Source organism: Calonectris borealis, chromosome 11 (genome assembly GCF_964195595.1).
Source record: "Calonectris borealis chromosome 11, bCalBor7.hap1.2, whole genome shotgun sequence".
Taxonomy (NCBI): Eukaryota; Metazoa; Chordata; class Aves; order Procellariiformes; family Procellariidae; genus Calonectris; species Calonectris borealis.
The window spans coordinates 1,352,878-1,374,065 of NC_134322.1; the positions used below are offsets into that span (position 1 = coordinate 1,352,878).

General features: G+C 60.4%; 1 protein-coding gene across 10 annotated transcripts in view; it reads left to right on the top strand.

Annotated features, from left to right (window-relative positions):
* Nucleotides 1-21,188, top strand: part of TLE3 (TLE family member 3, transcriptional corepressor) — a 35,606-nt gene that overhangs the window by 9,822 nt on the left and 4,596 nt on the right. Inside the window, exons 6-21 of one of the 10 annotated variants that reach the window (XM_075159676.1) lie at nucleotides 833-895; nucleotides 1,378-1,482; nucleotides 8,321-8,522; nucleotides 9,807-9,823; nucleotides 12,571-12,690; nucleotides 12,932-12,982; nucleotides 13,162-13,317; nucleotides 13,457-13,589; nucleotides 13,843-14,039; nucleotides 14,679-14,755; nucleotides 14,982-15,231; nucleotides 15,382-15,629; nucleotides 15,965-16,112; nucleotides 17,369-17,519; nucleotides 17,981-18,057; nucleotides 18,300-19,587. In XM_075159676.1, the coding sequence (XP_075015777.1) occupies nucleotides 833-895; nucleotides 1,378-1,482; nucleotides 8,321-8,522; nucleotides 9,807-9,823; nucleotides 12,571-12,690; nucleotides 12,932-12,982; nucleotides 13,162-13,317; nucleotides 13,457-13,589; nucleotides 13,843-14,039; nucleotides 14,679-14,755; nucleotides 14,982-15,231; nucleotides 15,382-15,629; nucleotides 15,965-16,112; nucleotides 17,369-17,519; nucleotides 17,981-18,057; nucleotides 18,300-18,407 (2,103 nt within the window). In that variant the 3' untranslated portion in view covers nucleotides 18,408-19,587. Of the gene's footprint in view, nucleotides 1-832; nucleotides 896-1,377; nucleotides 1,483-8,317; nucleotides 8,523-9,806; nucleotides 9,824-12,570; nucleotides 12,691-12,931; nucleotides 12,983-13,161; nucleotides 13,318-13,456; nucleotides 13,590-13,842; nucleotides 14,040-14,678; nucleotides 14,756-14,981; nucleotides 15,232-15,381; nucleotides 15,630-15,964; nucleotides 16,113-17,368; nucleotides 17,520-17,980; nucleotides 18,058-18,299; nucleotides 19,588-21,188 lie in introns of those variants that run through there. The other 9 variants (XM_075159679.1, XM_075159682.1, XM_075159675.1 and 6 more) reach the window with 9 other exon arrangements.

Consider the following 21,188-nt stretch of genomic DNA (forward strand, 5'->3'; position numbering starts at 1 on the left):
CAGGATGGCACCTCCGGCACCAGGCTGCCGGCCCCAGACGAGTTACCGCTCCGGGAAAACGTTATTCTGAGTTAATGGAGGTGTTGCAGAAACTACAGTTTGACAGCACAGGTTTGTTGTTAAACTCCCAAATAACCTGGTCGAGCTGACGGGTGTAAATGGTTACGGCTTAAATTCCCTGAGTGTGACGTGAGGATGGCGAAAGGAGCCCGAACGGCTTCAGTGTGGGGTGGGAAAAGACCTCGACGGTTCTGAGATCGGAGCAAGCACCCGCCCGCCCTCGCTGCTGACTAAACTCTCGCTGCACGGCGCGGTGTGCGTTTGCGGAGGCTGCTTCTGAAGAACCTCACCGCCTGCAACGAAGCTCGGGGAGCGGAAGGCGATGGCGAGGGCGTGATCCTGGCTGGATGTGCAAAACTGATTTTATGTGATGCGGCCTCTTTGGAGAGCAGCAGCCGCTCGAAGGGTGGGGAGCCGTGCTAGCACCCGGCTACGTTTTCTTGAAACCAGGGGAGTCCAGGCTGGCGCGAAGCTGCTGGGGCTGGTCCGTGACACTCGGTCCCATGATGGGAAGGGGCCCGAAGTGTCCCGAGCGTGCGGGGAGCGGGGCCGTGTCCCTGCGCTGGCGAGCACAGAGCGCACACAAAGGCACTTTCGCCGCTTCTTTTGGGAGCCGCCGCTTCCTCTTGCGGAGGGGGATGCACGGGAGGGGACCGGGAGGGGATGCAGGGAACGGGGAGGGGATGCACGGCGCTGCTGCTGGGAAGCTTCGCGCAGCCTGCGGGAGGCTGCTCGCTGCTAACTGTTGCTTTTTCTTCTTCCCTTTTTTCAGACAGAAATTGCTAAAAGACTGAATACGATTTTAGCCCAGATCATGCCTTTTCTGTCACAAGAGGTAAGGATGTTTTCACGCCCCAGATGGTGGATGCTGCTTCTCCTGGGGGGGTTCCCCAGGAAGGCAGCGCTGTGCCCCTGGGGGGGTCCCGTGAAGGGGCACGGACCTGCTCCCACCAAACTTGTGGTTTGGGGGTGTGGGGTTGCTCTGGGGTGCTCCATGAGAAAGGGGGCTCAGATCCCGCATGCGCATTGCAAAACCCTCGGGGCGGGGGAGAGCCAGACCCCATAAGGGGCTTTGCTCGGCCGTGGGGGTCTGCGCCAAGCCCACGGAGCAAAAAAGGCTGCGAGGGGCTGCTCCGGCCCCCCCTGCACCCCACGGTCCGTGGAGCAGGGAAGTGCACCTGGGCTGCTGCTCTCATGAGCAAAATAGAAACAAAAAAAGGGGTGACCAGCTCCTGCTTGGGCTACCGGGGGGGTCACGCCTCGGCCCGGTGCCCCCGAGCCCGGCTCTGACCCGGCCGTGCGCCTCTGTCCCCGCAGCACCAACAGCAAGTCGCACAGGCTGTTGAGCGTGCCAAGCAAGTGACCATGACGGAGTTGAATGCTATCATCGGGGTACGTGGACTTCCCAATCTGCCTCTCACCGTGTGTATACCCCTTTTATTCCTATCATTTACCATGACCAGAGGCAATCCTGTGCTCAGGCGGGGTTAAAGAAGGGCGGCTCGCAGCACCCCCACCATCCCACAGCCCCCCCAAACCACCAAAACTCCCCCAATCCGGCATCGAGCGAGATGGGGGGTGGCAGCCACCGCTCGGGCAGCCCAGTCCCCCTCCCCGGGCGCTAATGCAGCGGCGGGGGTCTCTGCCAGCCAAATTTGATGTTCTCCAGGAGACTGGGGAGCGTTTGGGGAGCGGAGCGGGGCTGGGTGCCCGGCAGCCCTCCCGGAGCCCCCTGAGCCCAGGCATGTCTCTGCGTGTGCTGTTGATGTGAAATGTGCTGTAAACTTGACGGAGTTGTTGTTCCATGCATTGACTTACCCGCTCCCGCCTTACCGGGCTCTCTCTCACAGATCTCGGGCGTTTTTAAGACTAACAATTTTTATTGTCTCTTTAATTGACGTAACAGTCTCAGTCCTGCAGCAAACCTGCTCTCTGTTGGAGCTCCCTTAACCCTGGGACATCAGCGTCCCCAGCCAGCGTCTGGGGAGGTGGCTCCAGAGCTCCTCTGGGTTTTGGTGTGTGTTTTCCAAAAAATACTGATTTTTGATTTTTTTTTTCTTTTTTTCCGAGTAACTATTTGCACTTCTTTCTTAAGCTACAAGGATCTTTGTGCTTCTCTGCATTTAACTTGCTTTTACATACATTTTTCTGGTTTTATGGGTAGTACTAAGTGTAGAGATGTGCTCGGGGCTCCTGCAGCCCTTGGGGCTGAGGAAAGCCTGGGCTGCAGCCGGATCCCTCGTGGTGGGGCTTGTGCGGCGGTGGCACCTGGGAAGCGGTCCGGGCACGGGAGCGTGTCTCGTTGGGTGCGCGCCGGGGTGGCAGGCAGCAGCAGGCAGCTGCCTGGCCTCCTGCCTGCGCCTCGCGCCTTCCCGGCGGGCTGGGAGCTGAACTGCTGCATCCGTGGCGGAGCCAGCAAGCGAGGGAGATGCTCGGCTTTGATGAGCTGCTTTAAGTCGCAGCCAGGAGCCCAGGCAGCTAGAGGCAGATATTGGAATTCAATTAAGGTAAATGAGCAGGGCCCGTGACCCCCATTTTCAAGGTAATTGCTTCCTCGGATCAGAGCGAGTGTCGTCCTGTGATTAAGCAGCCAGCCATTTAATCGCTTTGCCTGACGAACTTTCCGGAGGCAGGAGTTATGGGCGGCCGGGAGAGCACGGAGCTGATCCGTGGGGCGGGACGGGCAGCGGGGAGCGTCTCCTCCCGCTGCGCCTTGTCGAGGGAGGGACCCCGGGTGGCTGCTGGCAGGAGGGTGGCCAGTGACGGCGTGGGCTTGGCTGGCTTGGAGAGGAGGGCAGAGCTCGCCTCAGATGTGCTGAGCGCAGATGCGGGCGGATGCGGAGCTGCCCTGGGTCGCGGGTCTGTGCTGCTCGGTGCTGCTGCACCTGCTCCGGTGCCCCCGAGACGTGAAGCCGAGAGGGGGTTGGGGTTTTTTTTTTCCCCCAGCAAACAGAATCTCTCCCCTTTGTGCGCACGCAGGGGTTTGTTATTGTAGGGTTGCTCATATGGGGCAGATCACTTGTGTTTGTTTGCTCTTCTCGAGTGGAAGAGGGCAGCGCGCTGGGGCGTGCACAGACCCGCACCCCGTGTCCCACGGGGACGGGCCGCCGACGCGGGGGGGACGGGTGGCTCCGCTGTCCCCTGCCATGCCTTGCAGCAAGAGAAGGTGACTCTATTTATAAACTGCACCAGCATCTTGGTGCAGGTGCTGCAAACAAAATCGACACACCCTAAAAAAATGCACCAAATCATTAAAACATTTTTTTTTTTTCCCCTGCCCCTTTTGAGGTCAAGAACTGTTAATTTTATGCATCTAGGCCATTGTCTCACAGTTCCTCTGCTTCAGGCTTCTGTGAAATTGAGCTCTTGATTTGGTTATAGCTCTGGAAATGATTAGACTACTTTACTAAATTTAACGCAAGTGGTGAACTTAAGTGGTGAACCATTAAATCGGTTAACAAAGGCATGAAGCATGATGTACATAATCCAATTAAAAACACTCTACATACAAGATATTCCTTGCCAGCCTTTCTCATAAATTGTAACCTCCTTCATATCTTAACCATATTTGTCTGGCACGTGCCGAGGGACCCCAGAAGGAAAACATCTCTGTGTCTGCGCGTCTCCACCCAGCTCCTCTCGCCGGGCCCAGACCCGGGGCCGGGCGATGCTCACGTCCCCGCTGTCACCCGGGGCTGGGTTTGCAGCGCCTTTGTCTGCAGCCCCTTGCTGCAGGCTGACGTCCTGGGCTCTGCAGGGACGTCCGTCCAGTTTGGGGTCCTGCCAGCAGATGAGAAGCCCCGGTGCAGCACCCTGAGCGGGTCTGAGCTCGCCCTTCAACTGGGTACATTAGGAGGGTCCCTGGCCCCGGCAGGCTGCCCCAAGTCCTCGCACGTACCGCGCTGCCTGCGCGGCTTTGTCGGGCAGGACCCCGTCCTGCTCAGAGGTGGCCCCCCGTCGTGTCCCTGCCGCCGGCTGAGGTGTGGGGCACCCACCCGGGGGGCTGGCCGCAGGTGCAGGGGTGTTTTTCGGTGGTGAAGGTGGCCAAAATGCTCCTGCAGCCTGCCCTCCCCCAGGTTGTTTGCAACAAACCTCCACATGATGTGTTTTTTAAAGACAACCTTTTTCAGGCAAAAGAGTAAGGGGCAGGGGAGGGAAGGTGGGGCTTTTCAGCAGAGAAGACGCCCAGCGAGCAGCATTGCTGAGCTCCACTGCATCCCTCTGTGCCGTGGAGTCCCGGGCGGGTTTTATCCCCCTCCGTGGAGTCTCCAGGACACGATTCCCGAGCGCCGTGCAGCAGGGACGCGCATCGACAGCTCCCTGGGCCGACGCGCACAAACACGGCAGGGCGATGCAGCCGGGGAGGACGGCAGAGGCGGCTGCGGGGAGCTGCGAGTGGAGCCTGGGGATCCTCCAGCACCCATGCGGGCACCGCCGCCTGCAGCAGGGATGCGTGCTGGGCTTGTCAGCTCATCATCTTCTCCTTGCCACGGGAGCCACCCGGCCGGGGCATGGCTCCTTCCAGCGGTGCCGGGATGGAGGTCTGCAGCCCCGAGACGGGATCTTCACTACCCCGTGGAGCTGCGGGCAGCCCAGCCCCGACGCCGGACGGAGGGATGAGGCTTCAAACCAGAGCTGCGTGGCGAGGAGACTTTCCAAATGGATTCTGCTTACCAGTTCCTGCCTGCCAAAGGGGAGAAAAACACTTTTAAACATTATCTCAGGCCACAGTATCCATCTTGACGTTCATTTCCACTCCCCTGTGCTGGAGCGGGACTGCTGGAGGGTGGCTCAGACCCCGCGGGGCCGGTCCCACGCAGCTCACCGAGCCGTTGGATGGATGTATTTGCTGGCAGCTTAAAAAAAAAAAAAAAGAAGAAACCAGCAGTTTTCTGCTCCGCTGGAGGGTGAGGCTCAGGGTGGTGATTCTTCCTGCCTTCCCCGCTCTGCCCCAGCTGGGTGCCGCTGCGTTTGCTCGCGGTGGAGCTACCTTGCCTCCTGCGGACGTGCCAAGGCTGTGACCCCCATCGACGTCGCGGGGCTGGAATGCTGCTGCGTGGACCCAGGGTGCCCCTGAGACCGTGCCCCCTCTCTGGGGCTCCTGCTGCTGCCGGGGGTTGTCACCCCGGGGTAGAAAGCGCCTGGGAGGGGCACTATGCAGCGCTGATATTTCTGCCCACCATGTTGGAGATTGCTGAGGATAAAGCATCGGATCTCTGTGCATCCCAGCCCCACGGGGATGGGCACCGCTGGAAAGCGTGCGGGAGAGGAGTGTACTGTGCTGGGAAACCATCGGGGCTGTTCTCCAGAGTGACGCTCTGATATAATGGCCAGCCCTGCCTTTCACTTAAATGGGTGGAAATCACACGAGACCGGGACTGTAAAGAACCTCATTGATTTCAGCAAGAGCCGAGGCTCTGTTCCTCTTGCTTTGGTATCGGAGGGATTGATCTCGGTACGTGTGCGTGGCGAGGAGGCAGGGACTGTGCTCCATGCTCAAGGGACACACCGCCACGGTGCTGGCACCATCCGGCAGAGCCCCTGGGGCTGGGGACCCCCCCTGCGAGCCGCGGCGCTCCCCTCGCCCTGCCAGCAAGGTCTGCTTGCACTGCTGCCTCGCACGCGCTGGTCTGAGGACACCTCCTCACGTGGAGGTCCGGAGGATGCTCCCCCTCCCCGCCCTGTGGATGGAGCAGCCCAGCAGAAGCCAAAAGCTCCTGCTTTTGAGCACACAGTGATTTATGCTTTTCCTATAACAGCGCTGCAGAGGCCTAATTGCCTTCTCGATTTGGCTTCTGCCCCAGCCGAGACCTCCGCGCTGCCCGGAAGAAGCTGTCTTTTGAGATAATGCATCTCCTGCCTGCAACTGCAGCGACTGCCTTTCAGCTCCGGCTCCGGGTCGCGTCCTGGGCGGGGATTTCCCTCTCCCCCGGCGCAAGGCTTAGAAACCAGGGCCTGGCAGGTGTGGGTCGCCCACCCGCTTTCCCTGCACCCAGCTCTGCCCCGGGCAGCAAGAGGCTGCTCGGTCCCGCTGTGCCCGTCGGCATGTGACAGCAAGTCACCCCTTCCTGCTACCCCCTGAAATAGGCCCTTTAGTCGGGAGGTGGGTGGACCTGGTGCTTCCCCTGAAGACATGGCCTCAGTGCGGGGGTTTTTCCGAAAAGCTGCATCCTGGCTCCTGCAGCCGGGCTGCGGGGGCTGCAGGGCGTTTGCAGGGTGCACCGAGGGGTGTGCGGGGTGCAGGGCGTGCACCAAGGGGGGTGTGGGTCTGCTGGGGCTGTGGGTCTGCATGCACGGCCTTGCAGCAGAGCCGCTCGTTGCACCGCGGGCCCGTGGGGGGCTGCAGGCTGGAGGGCACCAGCCTTGCTGGGTGCAGGAGGAGAACTTCCGAAGTGCACCTCCCGTGCACGGGGGTCGAGCTGTGCCCTGTGCGAAGCCGAGTGCAGAACCTCTCCGGTTAAACCCCCTTCTCCGGCTTTCCCAGTGTGCTTCGTGGGCTGTGTCGCAGTGACTGGTGCTGCCTCATCGGGCTGTACTGGGGTGCCAACCCCCAGCCCCCCGTCGGGCTGTGCCGGGGTCACCCCAGCGCTACAGAGCGTGAGCCGGTTTGGGGGCACCTGGGTGCGTCCTCTTGCAGCGCTGGGGAAGATGTGCTGGAAATTTCCGTGATGGAAGTGTTGGGTCCCCCATAGCTGGGAGGAATTTTTGGTGTATTCCCGCGGTGGTTTGAGCCGAGCCGTGCTGCGACGGCATGGCAGGAGCCCCTTGCTCCCCGGCGTCGCGGTGCGGGGCTGGGACTGAGCCCCTCTGAACCTTGCGGGAAGGGCCCTCGCCTGCTTTCTGTCCGTGCCCCACGGGGAGCCCCGTGCGGGGGCGCGGGCTGGCGGTGCATGCGCTGGCCGTGCCGCGGGACCCCCCGCACGCAGCCGGCTTGCTAGGGAGCTGCCCAGTCTGGTGACCGCTTCTGCCGAGCCTGGCAGCACCAGGGAGGGAGAAAACCTGAGCCGAGCTGGTCGCGGGGACCCGGGGGAGGTGTGGGGGGCTCCGCTGCAGCTCGGGTGTCCCCCCCAGCCCGTGATTCCCCACTGGAGGTCAGTTGCCCAAATGCAACTTTCACCAGCAGCTACTGGGTGCTGCTCGAGGTGGCCGTGGGTGCAGGCAGGAGGGTGGGAAGCTCCGAGACCCTCCTGGCTGGACCGCTGCTGTCCCTGGGGGGGAGGAGCCGCAGGAGTGGTGGCCTGGGGCTCTTGGGAGTGACACCACCGAGGACAGAGCGTTGACCGATAGCAACTGGCATTTCAGCTTGTTTTCTTCAAGTTTGTATTTGAAATAGAAATGCAGGGGATGTGTTTGGTTTTCTGTTCCTCTCCCCAAAGCTGTAGTTCAGCTTTTTCCAGCTAAAAACGAGCAGGCGATTCCCACGGCTGGATGCGTGTGTGCTGGGACGGCTGGGGAGGTGGGGAGCAGCGGGGGGGCCGTGCACCGTCCCAGCCAGGCTGCAGCCGCCCGCGTGCGTGCTGGGGGCTGCGGGTGGTGGTGCCCGGCCCCGTGGCTGGGGGACAGGGTGCACCCACGGTTTGGCCAGCCCCATCCTCAGTGCAGGGGGTGTCCAGCCGCTGTCGGAGGGGGACAGGAGCAGCAGAGTGACAGGATGGGGCATAGGCATGGCGCAGGCAGTTTTCTTCTCACCATCAGGTGCCTTAAAGTTGGTCCTGAGCAAATAAGCAAAACTTTACCTTTCTGAGGTGGCCTGGGAGGATCCTGGATGCTCGAGTTTTCTTTCTCTGATCTGGTTTAGCAGCTGGCGCTCCAGCCGGAGCTGCTTTCTGCATCCTGGGTGGTGTTTCTTCTTTTTTTTTTTTTTTTTTTTTTTTTGTCTTAATATCTACTGAAAAGCAAAACCAGCCAAGTCTGCAGCGATGATGTGAATTGCCTTGAATTAAGATGCCTCCCGCAGTCTGGCCCGGGTTGCGTGTGCCATGCGTGCACTCGTGCCACCCGGCCGTGTCGTGGGCGGCTGCGGTGGGGATCAGCCCCGGGGCTGTGCACGGGGCACCCTCCGTCCCTCCGGCTAACAGGGCTTCTCCTTCCAGGCAGCCGAGCGGGGCAGCTCCCCGGGGCATCACCTGGCTGCCCTCCCAGCGTGATGCCGGGCATGCCCCTTCCCGGCACTGCTCCTGCCACCTCCGCTCGATGCCTCGAAATCCCCCCCCGGGCCCGCTGCCCCCTCCCCGGCTCACTGGTGGTTTCATTGCAGCAGCAGCAGCTCCAGGCCCAGCACCTCTCCCACGCCGCCCACGGGCCCCCGGTCCAGCTGCCGCCGCACCCCTCGGGGCTCCAGCCGCCGGGCATCCCGCCGGTCACCGGCAGCAGCTCGGGGCTGCTGGCTCTCGGCGCCCTGGGGAGCCAGGCGCACCTCGCCGTCAAGGATGAGAAAAACCATCACGACCTGGACCACAGAGGTGAGAGCGGGGGGCTGGGTCGGTGCGGTCCCTGGGGCTGCTGGTCGCTGCATCCCGCGGTGCTAGAAGTGCCCTGGGGCGGGCATGGCTCTGCTCCCACCGCCCCGGCCCTCGGGGGGTGGGCTTCGGGGCATGGGCTTCTGCTTTGAGGGATGCGGCTTTCCCTAAAGGATGCTCGAGCCCCTTAGCGCAGCCTGGGCGGCCGAGGGAGGTGCCGTTGCTGTTGCAGCCATTCCCAGTGGCAGTTTCCAGGCGATCCCAAAGCTTTCCTGGCTTTTCTTGTTCGCTAAGGTCAAGATGCTCCTCGGGAGGGAATGCAAACTGCCCCGAGAAATGGCACCGGCAGATTGGCCTCTGTCGGGTTGATTGGCTCGCGTGCCCCCCGAGTTCGCACGCAGGTTTGAGTCCTCGCGGGCTTCGGTGGAGTCTTGCTGCAAATCCTGTGGCCCCATTCAGCCTTAATGGTGAAGCAGCCTTCCTCCTCCTCCTCCTCTCCATCCCCGTCAGAGACTTTTGATGGTCTGGAAGCCAGCAATATTCAGTAGCAAACTTGTTTTTTCTTATTATTAGCGATAAGATAATCTTTTGAGAAGAAAAAACAATGCATGAGTTTGGTTGCAAACCAACAGCGTTGAAGATTTTCCTCACAAATCCTCCTGCCTGTTATCACACAGATCGGAGTGCGATGGGCCTGTTTGCAGGCGGTTACCCGACAGCCTCACGGAGCTGTTGGGCTCTTCTGCTGGTGGATTTGGGGTGTTTTTCCTCCCCGTGAAAGCCAGTGAGAAAAAACTATTGGTAGCAATTATCCAATTACGCTCATTTTTCTGCATGGACTCAAATTACCAGGAGATCCCAGGGAAAACGGGGCTGTTTGTGTACAAATTAATGGCTAAACCACATCCCGCTGATGTGGCTGCGGAGACGGGCGGTCGGGACCTGCTCCTGGGTTTGTGACCTTGGGTACGAGAGCCTTAGGCTGATGCCATTCCTTTTGCATTTCAGGGCATTTCCCCTTTCCTCTGCGTGTTTTGCCAAATAAATCACGTTGTCAAAAAGAAAGGGGGAGGAGGCAGCGGGAGCTGGGTGGACAAGGGGTATGAATTTTAAAGCAAAGCTGAAAAGAGCCCGGATAGGTTTTGAGTTAAGGCAGGAGGCTGTGCATTGAGGAGCTTCTAGATTTTTTTTTTTTCTGTTTTAAGACTTACTCTAACTTGCTTTATTTTTCTGTCTTCTCTTTATTTTGGCTGTGACCTCACCTCTGACACCATCGTCTTCTAAAAGAGCGAGACTCAAGTGCAGTAAGTCCCATTAACCTCCTTTTTTCTCAGTTTCTGGTGGCTGCATGTTTTTGTTTATTGTTTTAAAAAACAGGCTTGTGGGTGTGAGCTCCGGGGATGTCTTTTGCACAGGCCCTATTTAATAAAAAAAAAAAAAAAAAAAAAAAAAAAAAAAAAAAAGAAAAAAAAAAAGCAAGAAAAAAAACCCACCCTGGCTGGAAGAGCTGCCGGGCTGTCGGCTGTGCCGGGGCGAGCGGAGCCGCCTCCTCCGGGCCGGTTATGAGATTTGGTTTAAATCTTTTTGATTGCTGCAGAGCTTCGAGATTCGGTTTCAATTGACTAAGCCCTGTGAATGAGCACAGTCAAGTCTGCGCGGCTAAAACTCCTTCGGCGATTAGGAAAGCTATTTTATTCCTGATCACTCTTCTATTATCTTGGGTCATCTAATCTGTCGGGCTGGGCTTGGCTATTACGCGGTGTTAAGTAGGACTTGGAAGGTCAGGCAGTTAACTAACCCGCTGAGGAACCGTGGTGGAGGGCGACCGTCACCTCCAGCGCGGCTGCTTCTTAGGGGCCTCCCCGACATCTCGGTGTTAATCGCAGCGGTTTGCTGCTGCTTCTGGCTGGGGCGGTGCCCGAGCGTGGATGGAGAGGGCGGTGAATATATTTTTTCGGTGGGCAGAGGCTGGTCGGAGCCTGGCGGGGGGCGGCCCTCCCCATGGGGGGGCTGCGCCGCGCCCCCCGCCCCTGGGGCGCACAATGCCGCCGTCTCGGGGAAAAGCTGGCAGGACAAAGGCCGGCTGAGCCGCGGCTTTGCAGCGATTTCCTGCCATCCCCGAGCCCACAAATGGGCCTTTTGAGAGCCGGGGGCGGATGGGAAGAAAAGTGCCATTTAAGGGGGGAGAGGGGAATTGGGCATCATTAACCTGCTCCCTCGGTGGGGAGGGGGCCGTCAGGGATGGGAAGGTTCCCGATCTATAAAATAAAATACGGGGTATTCCCCGTGGAGGTTTAATGCGCACGATAATCAGAGTTAGTCATTCATATTTTCCTAGCCTTGCCTGCGTAATAAAAAATATTTAGTTTCTTGGCGGCGGGCCAGCAGCGGGCTGAATGGATCGATGCCTCTAAATGCTTGACATGATTCTCTGGTAGCTGCGAGGTTTTTCAGCATGACTGCCTGAGAAGAAAGACCCCGGTGTTATCCAAAGCTGCTTATTGGGTACCGAGGAGAAACATGAACTGCTTTAGTTCTCCCTTTCAGCGGGGAAAGAAAGGCAGGCAGAGGAGCTTAGGAACGTTTCTGCTTAGCAGGGGTGGCAGGCTCTGCCACAAGACACGAAATGATGGTAATTCCTCTTGCCGCGCCGAGAAACTAATTGAAGGGCATCTGCGCAGGGCCGGGGCCGTGCCGCAGGGCGACGCGGGGCCGGGCTTTCTCCGGCGCTCTCGAGGTGGTTTTGTGCTGCCATTTTTGCTCCCAGCCCAATCCCAGCGTGTGAGGGGCTTTCCTGGGAACGCTGGCGTCACCCGGGCTTTGCCGCTTGAAGCAGGCACAGAAAGCCCCCCCGGGCAGAGCCGCGCTGCGGGGTGCTCAGCTCCGCCGCTCCCGGTGACGTGGATTTTTCCAAACGTTTTTTGGATGCCCTTTGGCTCGGCAAAGCTCGGCTGCTGGCACGGCTTAGCCGGGGCTGGGATGAAGCAGTTCCTTTGCTCCCCTAATGAACACCGGGGATGAGGCCCTGGCTCTGGTGATGCCGGAGGAAGCACCCGTGGCCTCTCATGGGTGCCAGCCCACGTGCAAAGTCCTTCCCCTGCCCAGGGCTGGGGTGAAGCTGTGGTGCTCCCTGTGGGGGCCAGGGGATGATGGAGATGGGGCTGATGGTCCCTGTGGGCGACAGAGGGTGATGGAGATGGGGCTGATGGTCCCCGTGGGGGACAGAGGATGATGGAGATGGGGCTGATGGTCCCTGTGGGCAGCAGAGGGTGATGGAGATGGGGCTGATGGTCCCCGTGGGGGCCAGGGAATGATGGAGATGGGGCTGATGGTCCCTGTGGGCGACAGAGGGTGATGGAGATGGGGCTGATGGTCCCTGTGGGCGACAGAGGGTGATGGAGATGGGGCTGATGGTCCCCGTGGGGGACAGAGGATGATGGAGATGGGGCTGATGGTCCCTGTGGGCAGCAGAGGGTGATGGAGATGGGGCTGATGGTCCCCGTGGGGGCCAGGGGATGATGGAGATGGAGCTGATGGTCCCTGTGGGCGACAGAGGATGATGGAGATGGGGCTGATGGTCCCCATGGGGGTCAGAGGATGGAGATGGGGCTGGTTTAGGGGAGTGCAGCTCTTCCCCTCTCTGCATTGCCCAGTACCTGCCGGTGGATCCCAGTGGTTGCTGGGAGCTGCTGTAATTGCACGCCGCCTCCTCCCAGGGTTTGCCTTTTTAACCAACAACCAGCTCCTCCCTTTTTTCTGCTGTGCTTTTCAGTAAATAGGCTCGGGGGCCCCAGCAGCCTCCCCGGGGCTCGAAGCGATGCTGCGGGCGGTGGTGGCCCTCCTCCAGCCCGGGCCGGCCCCCGTCCCCGGCTCCCTAGCGCGGTGGGGCTGTGGGGTCTCACCCCGCCATTGGGGTTTCACAGTCTGGGGCAGGGCTGGATTTCGGGCTCGGTGCTGGCTGGAGAGCTGTTTGCGGCACCTTCTAAGCTGCTGCTCGTGAAGCCCCGTTTCCTCCTGTTTCCAACTTAAAAAGTTTTGTCTGTTATTGCAGAATAATTCCGTTTCGCCCTCGGAAAGCCTGAGAGCCAGCGAGAAGCACCGGAGCTCCACAGACTACAGCATCGACTCCAAGAAGCGGAAAGCAGAGGAGAAGGACAGCATGAGCCGATATGTGAGCGGCAGGGACGGTCTGCGGCCGGGTCCGGCGGCCGGGGGGGGCTGAGAGCTGCCGAGGGACGTGTGGTGCACGTTCAGGCAGGACTTTGGGTGGGAGAAAGTGGGTTTGGGTAAAACTTCCCAAACGTGGTGTGGTGACCCGTGTCCTGGTGCTGGGGGGGTCCGGCTCCCTGGGGGGCTGCCCCCCGCCCCAGGGTTTGGCAGCTCTGGGGGATGTAACTGGCTGTGTCTTTCAGGACAGCGATGGTGACAAGAGCGATGACCTGGTGGTCGACGTCTCCAACGAGGTGAGCCGTGGGGGCATTGCGGCAGGTCTGCTCCTCTCCCCGCAGCACGGTGGGGGCTTGCGGGGAGAGGGGTGATGCTGTGGGGGCCCCCCGGCACCAGCCCGATTCCTGCCTGAAAGAGGAGCCGGAGGGAGCCCTCCCCGCTGCTGGGGGTGCCAATGCTTTCTCCTGTCTCGCAGGACCCTGCCACCCCCCGGGTCAGCCCAGCCCACTCCCCCCCGGAGAATGGCATAGACAAAGCCCGTGGGCTGAAGAAGGGGGACGCACCAAACAGCCCGGCCTCGGTGGCCTCCTCCAGCAGCACTCCCTCCTCCAAGACTAAAGACCTGGGCCACGTACGTCCTTCCTTCTGCCGGGGGGGTCGGGCCCCGCCAGCCGTGGATGCTCCTTGGGTCTGGGGGCTTGCCGAGCAGGGGCTGCGGACGCCGGCGGTTGAACCTCATCCTTTCTTTCTTTCATCCCTTCTCCACCCAGAATGACAAATCGTCAACGCCTGGGCTGAAGTCAAACACTCCGACGCCGAGGAATGACGCTCCGACCCCGGGGACGAGCAGCACCCCGGGGCTGCGGCCGATGCCCGGCAAGCCGACCGGCATGGACCCCCTGGGTGGGTACCGGTCCCCCGGTGCCCCCTCTCTGCTGCTGTCCCCAGCACGGCTTTGCTGGCTCTCAGGACCTGGGGGGACCAGGCTTGTTGGGGTCCTAATCCAGCTCAGAACAGGGATGCCGGCAGCTCGGGTGGTCCCTGCCAGGGATGGGGCGAGGAGGGAGGTCCAGCCATTGCATTCCCCCCTCCGGGGCGAGCGGGGCTGGATGCTGGCGGGCTCCGTCCCCTGACCGTGTCCCCAACCCTCCCGCAGCCTCGGCCCTGCGGACGCCCATCTCCATCGCGGGCTCCTACGCGGCTCCCTTCGCCATGATGGGGCACCACGAGATGAACGGCTCGCTCACCAGCCCCGGCGCCTACGCGGGGCTCCACAACATCCCCCCGCAGATGAGCGCCGCTGCCGCCGCCGCCGCCGCCTACGGCCGGTCGCCAATGGTGAGCTTTGGAGCTGTACGTAGCACTTTTAGCTCCTTTTCTCGCTCCCGGTGGGCTGGTGGGTGTGGGGACGGTCTGCGAGTGCGGGGGGGGCTTCCCTGTGTCGGCTGTGAAACTGGGGCTCCTCACCGGCTGCGTTTTGACTCGGCCACTGTCAAAGGGTGCTGGGCGTGGAGATGCCTCCCCGTGGGGTGGTGCGCATGTGCCGCTACATTGGGGTTTATGCTTCCCCCCATGTGTGGGAAATACCCCCTGGGCAGCCCCCTTCCCCTTACTCTTCCTAAACACTCAAGCGTACGCTTTAAGGCAAAGTACAGGCAAAACAAGAAGCAAAAGGCTGCCATTAATGCAGAGGTGGGGGTTTCTGCAGGCGGGTGCTGGGCACAGCTTGGCTGCTCCTATCCCTGAGGACTTGGGAACAGCACGGGGAGGGTGAGCGTGTCCCACGCTGGTCCTTGCAGACCAGACACCTTTGGCTAATTCCTCAGTCCTTCCCCTTTCTGCCAGGAAAAAATAACGATTAGCTATTGAGCAGCAAGGGAAAAGAGGGAGCCGCCGAGTGTCCCCGCGCCTGCCCGGGCTCGCGGACGGGAAGCTGTTTGCTCGCGTGCCCAGCTCGTGCCTGGCCTCACCCGCCTGTGTGTCTCTTGGCAGGTTGGTTTCGACCCGCACCCGCCCATGAGAGCCCCCGGCCTGCCCTCCAGCCTGGCGTCCATCCCCGGAGGGAAGCCGTAAGCCCCTCGTGGTCTTTTTGTCACTGGGTGGGGAGGAGTGTGCCCGGGAGGGAGATGAGTGTGGGGCTTCACCCGGGGCTGGGTCCGGCCGAGCCCCCGGAGAGCAGCGGTGGTCCCCAGCAAGGCAGGGGGGTTGCAATGCCACCCGGCCCCCCCCTTATGCTGGGTTTGCCGCAAACCTCTGCCCCCGGGGCTGACCCCCCTGTGTGCTCTCCCCCGGCAGAGCCTACTCCTTCCACGTGAGCGCCGACGGGCAGATGCAGCCGGTCCCCTTTCCCCACGACGCCCTGGCGGGTCCCGGCATCCCGCGGCACGCCCGGCAGATCAACACGCTGAGCCACGGCGAGGTGGTGTGCGCCGTCACCATCAGCAACCCCACCAGGCACGTCTACACCGGGGGCAAGGGGTGCGTGAAGATCTGGGACATCAGCCAGCCGGGCAGCAAGAGCCCCATCTCCCAGCTGGACTGCCTGGTAAGGGGCCCGGGGCGGCGCTGGAGCATCCCCGGTGCGCGCGCAAGCGGATTGCCGCTGGTCCCCGAGCGCGTGTCCCCCCTGCTTTCCCCCATCGCTAAGGCAGCGAATCATTCATCGCCCTCCTGGTAACGTCTCTTCCCCCTCCAGAACAGAGATAACTACATCCGCTCCTGCAAACTCCTCCCCGACGGCCGCACGCTGATCGTGGGAGGGGAGGCGAGCACGCTCACCATCTGGGACCTGGCTTCCCCCACGCCCCGCATCAAGGCCGAGCTGACCTCCTCTGCCCCCGCCTGCTACGCCCTGGCCATCAGCCCCGACGCCAAAGTCTGCTTCTCCTGCTGCAGCGACGGCAACATCGCCGTCTGGGACCTGCACAACCAGACGCTCGTCAGGTGAGCCAGCCTCGGCAGCCGGCCGCGGCAGGAGGGCCGGGAGCTGCGGGGGTTGCTCTTCTCCGTAATCGGGGTCTTTCTAGCCATGTTTTGGCGTGAGGACCTTGGGGGTGGCAACACGACCGCTATCTCGTGGTGCTTTGTCTGTAAGTGAGCCCGGCAGGCTCGGCCGGGCTGGTGCGCCCTGGCAAAGGGTGCGCCCTGCACAGATTTCCTGGCACGCTTGGTGCAGGGAAGCCTGGTAAATGCAGCCTGAGCTCCAGCTCCCTTGAAGCAACCTGCGCGCTTTTTGCTAGTGTTTCCTGTGAAGATTTGGGTTTTTTTGTTGTTTAAAGGCAATTCCAAGGCCACACAGACGGTGCCAGCTGCATAGACATCTCGCACGACGGTACGAAGCTGTGGACGGGGGGTCTGGACAACACAGTGCGCTCCTGGGACCTGCGGGAAGGGAGGCAGCTGCAGCAGCACGACTTTACCTCCCAGGTAAGCGCGGGGTGCCCTCGGCCCCGGGAGGGGGGAACGTCCTGGCCTCGTCGTGCAGCTCCTCGTGGAGACCCCAGGCAGGGGTTTATCCCTCCACGGCAACCGGGGCATCCCGCTCAGCAGCTGGCTCGTGCGTGGCCGTGGGAGGGGGCTCCTGTTAGCTCTGTGCATGGCTGTCCCCCCTGCTTTAGGTGTAACCCAAGGGTGTTCAAGGCAGTAAGAGCTGTGGGGCTCCCTGGCTCTTGTTTCAGCTTCTCTTTTATCGCTCTTTCATCTACTGCAAGACTAGGCTGCCATTAAGGAAGCAGTGCTTGCCTAGGGATGCCCGCGGGCGTTACAGGCTGGCTCTGGGTGCCCCGCAGGTGGGATGGCTGCAGGGCTCGGGCACCTGCCTCCTGCTGCAGACCCTCCCAGAGCCCTTGTCTGAAGGGGCAAAGCTGGGACCTTGTGTCCTCTTGGCAAGTGCAGCAGTCTCCGTGGGGCTGGAGCCACCCCGGTGTTCGCAGGTCTCATGCGGCTGCTCCAAACACGCACACGTGCCTCTCCAAATCCTGCTGCACCTCTTCGGGGCTGGCCAGCAACCTCCACCAACGCCCTGTGGTTGGTGAAACTGGAGTTGCATGGCCGAGGTCTCCGCTGCGTCCCAGCTGCTGACCCCACGGCACTGCCCGTCGGGACTTTCCACTGCGTTAACGCCGGGCGTTGCAGAGCCGGGCACCCAGAAGCCGTGCCGTCGTGGTTTCCAGCCCACGAGTAGCCGTGGCTTAGAGCTTATCTAGTCTCGCTGCCTTCCGTGCCGAGTTTTCCTCTTCTGGAGGGTGCCAGGAGGTACTTTCTGTCCAAAGACAGAAGTGCTGTCCCTGGAAGAGGCTGCGTTTCAGCCGGGACGCCGCGGCCGGGGCAAGAGCCGGGGCTGTGCTGCAGCTCTGCAGCCCTCCGCCGGCTCCCGCCTCTGCTGTGCCCGCGTTTCAGCGGCGGGGGACGCTCGGTGATTGAAGAGGAGCGGGCTGTGTCCTTCCCGCCTGTCGGGCTGTTCCTCTTCTGAATTGCCGGCCTTGCTGCCAGCGCTGCGGGCAAAGCCATCACGTTATTAAATCACCAGCGGGATCACCCCCAGCTCAGCTCGTGCCCGGGTGGTCGAGTCTCTCCCCGACGGGGAATTGTCGGGGACGCGGAGGTGGCTGGTGCCTGGCGGGGGCTGCAGGCAGAGCTGGCGGGTGCAAACCCCCCCTGAGCACCCCGCTGTCCCCCCGCAGATCTTCTCGCTGGGGTACTGCCCGACGGGCGAGTGGCTGGCGGTGGGCATGGAGAGCAGCAACGTGGAAGTGCTGCACCACACGAAGCCCGACAAGTACCAGCTGCACCTCCACGAGAGCTGCGTCCTCTCCCTCAAGTTCGCCTACTGCGGTAAGCGGCTCCCGCCCTAAGCTCGGCTCCTCCAAGCAAGGACCGCGGCGGGAAGGGACGATGCACGGCACGGTGGCAGGGGGCTGGGCACGGAGGCTTCCAGCAGGATCCGTCCCACGGATGGATGGTGCCGTTGGGATTATCCCCGTAAAACGATGGCGGTCGTGGTTGCAAATTGCCAGGTCGCATGGCGGGAGGTGAAGCAGCGCCTGCCTGCGTGCGAGCAGGCAGTGCTGGGATGCGTCCCCTCAGGAGAGGGGCTGGGGCGAGCGTCTCTGGGAAATCTCCAGATTTTCCAATTTCTCCAAAATCTCCAGTTTCTGAGGGTAAACTGCCAGAAGCCTGGGGGGGCAGGGAGAGGCCGGCGCGGGGTCCGGCCGGTGGCTTCGGTGCCGCCGGCCACGGGCGGGGGGTCAGCAGCGGCAGCCTGCGGCTGCTGACGCCGTGTTTCCCGGGCGCAGGTAAATGGTTTGTGAGTACTGGAAAAGACAACCTGCTCAACGCCTGGAGGACGCCCTACGGAGCGAGCATCTTCCAGGTAGGAGCTGCTCCTCGGGCAGGGCACGGGGGTGGGCAGCGCCTGGACCCCCCCTCTCGGCATCATCCTGGGGGGCTGCCAGCCCTGGGGAGGGGGAAATCCTTTTGGGGTGGCTGGATCGCTCCCCAGCGTGCGGGATGCGGAGATGCCACCGGCATGGACGGTGCTCGGTGAACCGCGGCTGCGGCAGCCTCGTCAGGAAACCAGACTGATGGGTTTCCTTCCCCCCCTCCTTTTTCCAGTCCAAGGAATCCTCGTCCGTCTTAAGTTGTGACATTTCAGCGGATGACAAGTACATCGTCACGGGCTCTGGTGACAAGAAGGCCACAGTCTACGAGGTCATCTACTAACCGCGGATTTTATAGCAGGGCTGGCAACTCCCAGCACCGGCGGTGGCAGGACTCGGGCGGCCGGCGGGGAGCGGCCGGGGGCTCGGGGGGGCTGCCGCGGGGCGGCCCCCGGGGCTCGGCCACGGACTGGCACGCTCCGGCAGGGCTCTGCCTCGAGGGCCCGACGTACAATACACACGGATTTATTTGGAGGTCTGCAAATATGGCACACATTGAAGCCCTAAACGAATTTTTGTTTGGTTTTAGGGTTTTGGGTTTTATTTTGAAAAGAAATTTTTTTTTTTTTTTTCGTTTTCTGGTTCTTTCCTTCTGCGCTTTGGTGGCACTATAAAGGACTTATTTTTTATTGTGACTTTTTTTTTTGTGCATCCTGCATAAGACTTGTGAAAAATGTAAATAACGGACTAGTAAATAGCATTGGAAGGGTGGGGGACCCCTCCCGGTACACTAGTTGTGTATTTTTCGTCTGCTGTAATTGTATTCCACTGATGGTTTTGGTGGTGGCAATTTTATTATTTTTTTTTTCCTTACCCCCCCCGAAGCGTCCGCTGGGACGTGACTTTGCCGTGCAGCGCGTAACCAGGCTGAGCAAAGATGTCCACTGGTGAAAGTTGTTCCTACTGTCGTACCCGTGCGTTGTTCGGTGTGTTAGTGATGGTGGGACGCTGCTGGGACCGCGGGGGACTCGGTCGGATCCTCAGCTACTGATGGGACATCAGCAACACAATCACCTTTTTTTATATATGGATTTCTTTTTGTGCTCGTATGTTTGAAGAAAAGGGGAAGCCCACGCTGCGGGATCGTCTGCGCAAGCCCTTCTTGGTCTTCGGACAGAAGCAATGAGGAGTGATTTCAAAGAAAGCATAGTAAATTCAGCTCAGGGAGCCACGAAAGATAATAGCAACTTATGTGTTTTGTATTCAAATGAAAGTAAAGAATTAGAATTGATAACCTTTAAAATACAGTTTTTTTAAAAGCAAAGTTTACTAACAAGTAGGGTTTGTGTGTGGTGGGGGGCAGGGGCTGGCTTTGGTAGGGTCCTGTGGGCTGTATGGTCTTGTGTCTTCTGGTATCTCGGTTCCGATGAAGCAAACCCCTCCCCGCACAGGCCTGCGTTTCAGCATTTTGTACTAAAGGGTTAAAAAAAAGAAAAAAAAAAGAGACATAACGGGAAATAAAAGTATTTGTGTAGCAGAAGCGCTCACCCTGTATTGTAGCATATGGAAGAGAATTTTTATACTACATTTTTATGGATTATTTTTTAATTTTTGATTTTAATCTGGTCAAAAAAATAATGCTTAGGGTTCAGGTGAGAACTGCCCGGTTTACATACGTGGCTAGTACAGAGAGGGGAGAGGAGGATGAAGCGGAGGCGATCGGTACCCGACTGTTCTGGGGCGCGTGGTCGGCATCGCATCCCTCCGAGCAGCCGCTCCGGGGCAGGGAGAGATGAGAGGGGGTTGGAAGGAGATTTCATGGGAAATGTTGCTTTTTCCCGTCAAAATAAGAGGGTTTTGAGATTTTTGCCCTTTTCTGCTCAAAATGAAAATGAGGGGAATGTCCCAGGCAATCGGTGTCCGCCCTGTGCGGCTCATTAGTGCTCACTGCGTGCCGCCTCGCCCGGGGAGGAGATGGGATCGATCTGGTGCACTAATTACCCAACGAAGGAAAAAGCAAGCTCTTTAAAACTGCATTTAGGGAAAGTGGTTCTAAGGGCGGTTTGGCTCGGAAAATGCCCCTGGTGCCAAGGGACCCGTGCTGGCGCCTGCCGAGGGGTTGCGCCGTGCCCTGTGTGTGTTTTGGGGTTCGTGTTTGGTCCCCATGGCTGGCAGGGGTCTGTGCGGGGGCAGCTCTGCCCGTCCCCCTGCGCCCCCAGCCCTGGGCGCAGCGTCCGACCCTGCGGCGCGTGGAGCATCCCCCCCTTTTTGCATTGATGGGGGGTGCGTGGGGAAGGGCTGGGGGGCTTTGAACTGCCCCCATGGCAAACTCCCCCCGTGGTAAGGCCACCGCCAGCTTGCGTCCTGCGGGGTCACTGGTTTGCAAGTCGGTGCTTTGTTTTCCTCCAAGAAAAAGAAAAAAAATAAAGGAACTGCATGTACCGGAGCTGGCGGAGGGTTACTGAGTCAGACTTCTCAACTTTACACCAAAGTATGTAGCAGAATATGTACAGCTGTTAATAACTACAACTGGTTTTTGTAAAAAAGGGAGAAAAAAAAGAAGAAAAAAAAAGGAAAAAAAGAATAAAAAGTAAATGTAATGAAGCTCAAATGAAAGCAAAGTGTCTATAAACCATTTGATCTCTGAAAACCTGCACTGAGTTGTTAATAAAAGCAAGCAAAGAAAGCGAGGGGCCGTTGTTGCTGCGTGACGGGGCCGGGGGCCCAGGGACCCACTTACTGATGGGAATGCCGGCGGAGGTCGGCTGGAGGAAGGACGGAGAGCAGGACCCATGGAGAGCCGCCTGCAGCCCCCAGCCCTCGGCTTCCCCCTTGCCGCGGGGCTGGCCGTGCCCTCCCGCCCGGGACGCGCTGCCGAGGGACGTGCTCCTTCCCCCTCGGACGTCCCCCCGGCTCCCCTCGGGGCGAGCGAGCCCACGGGCACCCCGGACCCCATCGTTCCTTTTTTCTTCCCAAAGGCATCACCCAGCTGCTTTGTTTCTGCTGCTGCAAGCCTGCAGCCGGGACTTAGGGTGCAGAGAAGGCTGGGAGCAGGGGACCCTGCCCCCCGGGGGGATGCTGAGGCGGGGTGCCAGCCCGCGGGGTGCCAGCCCGCGGGGCGGCC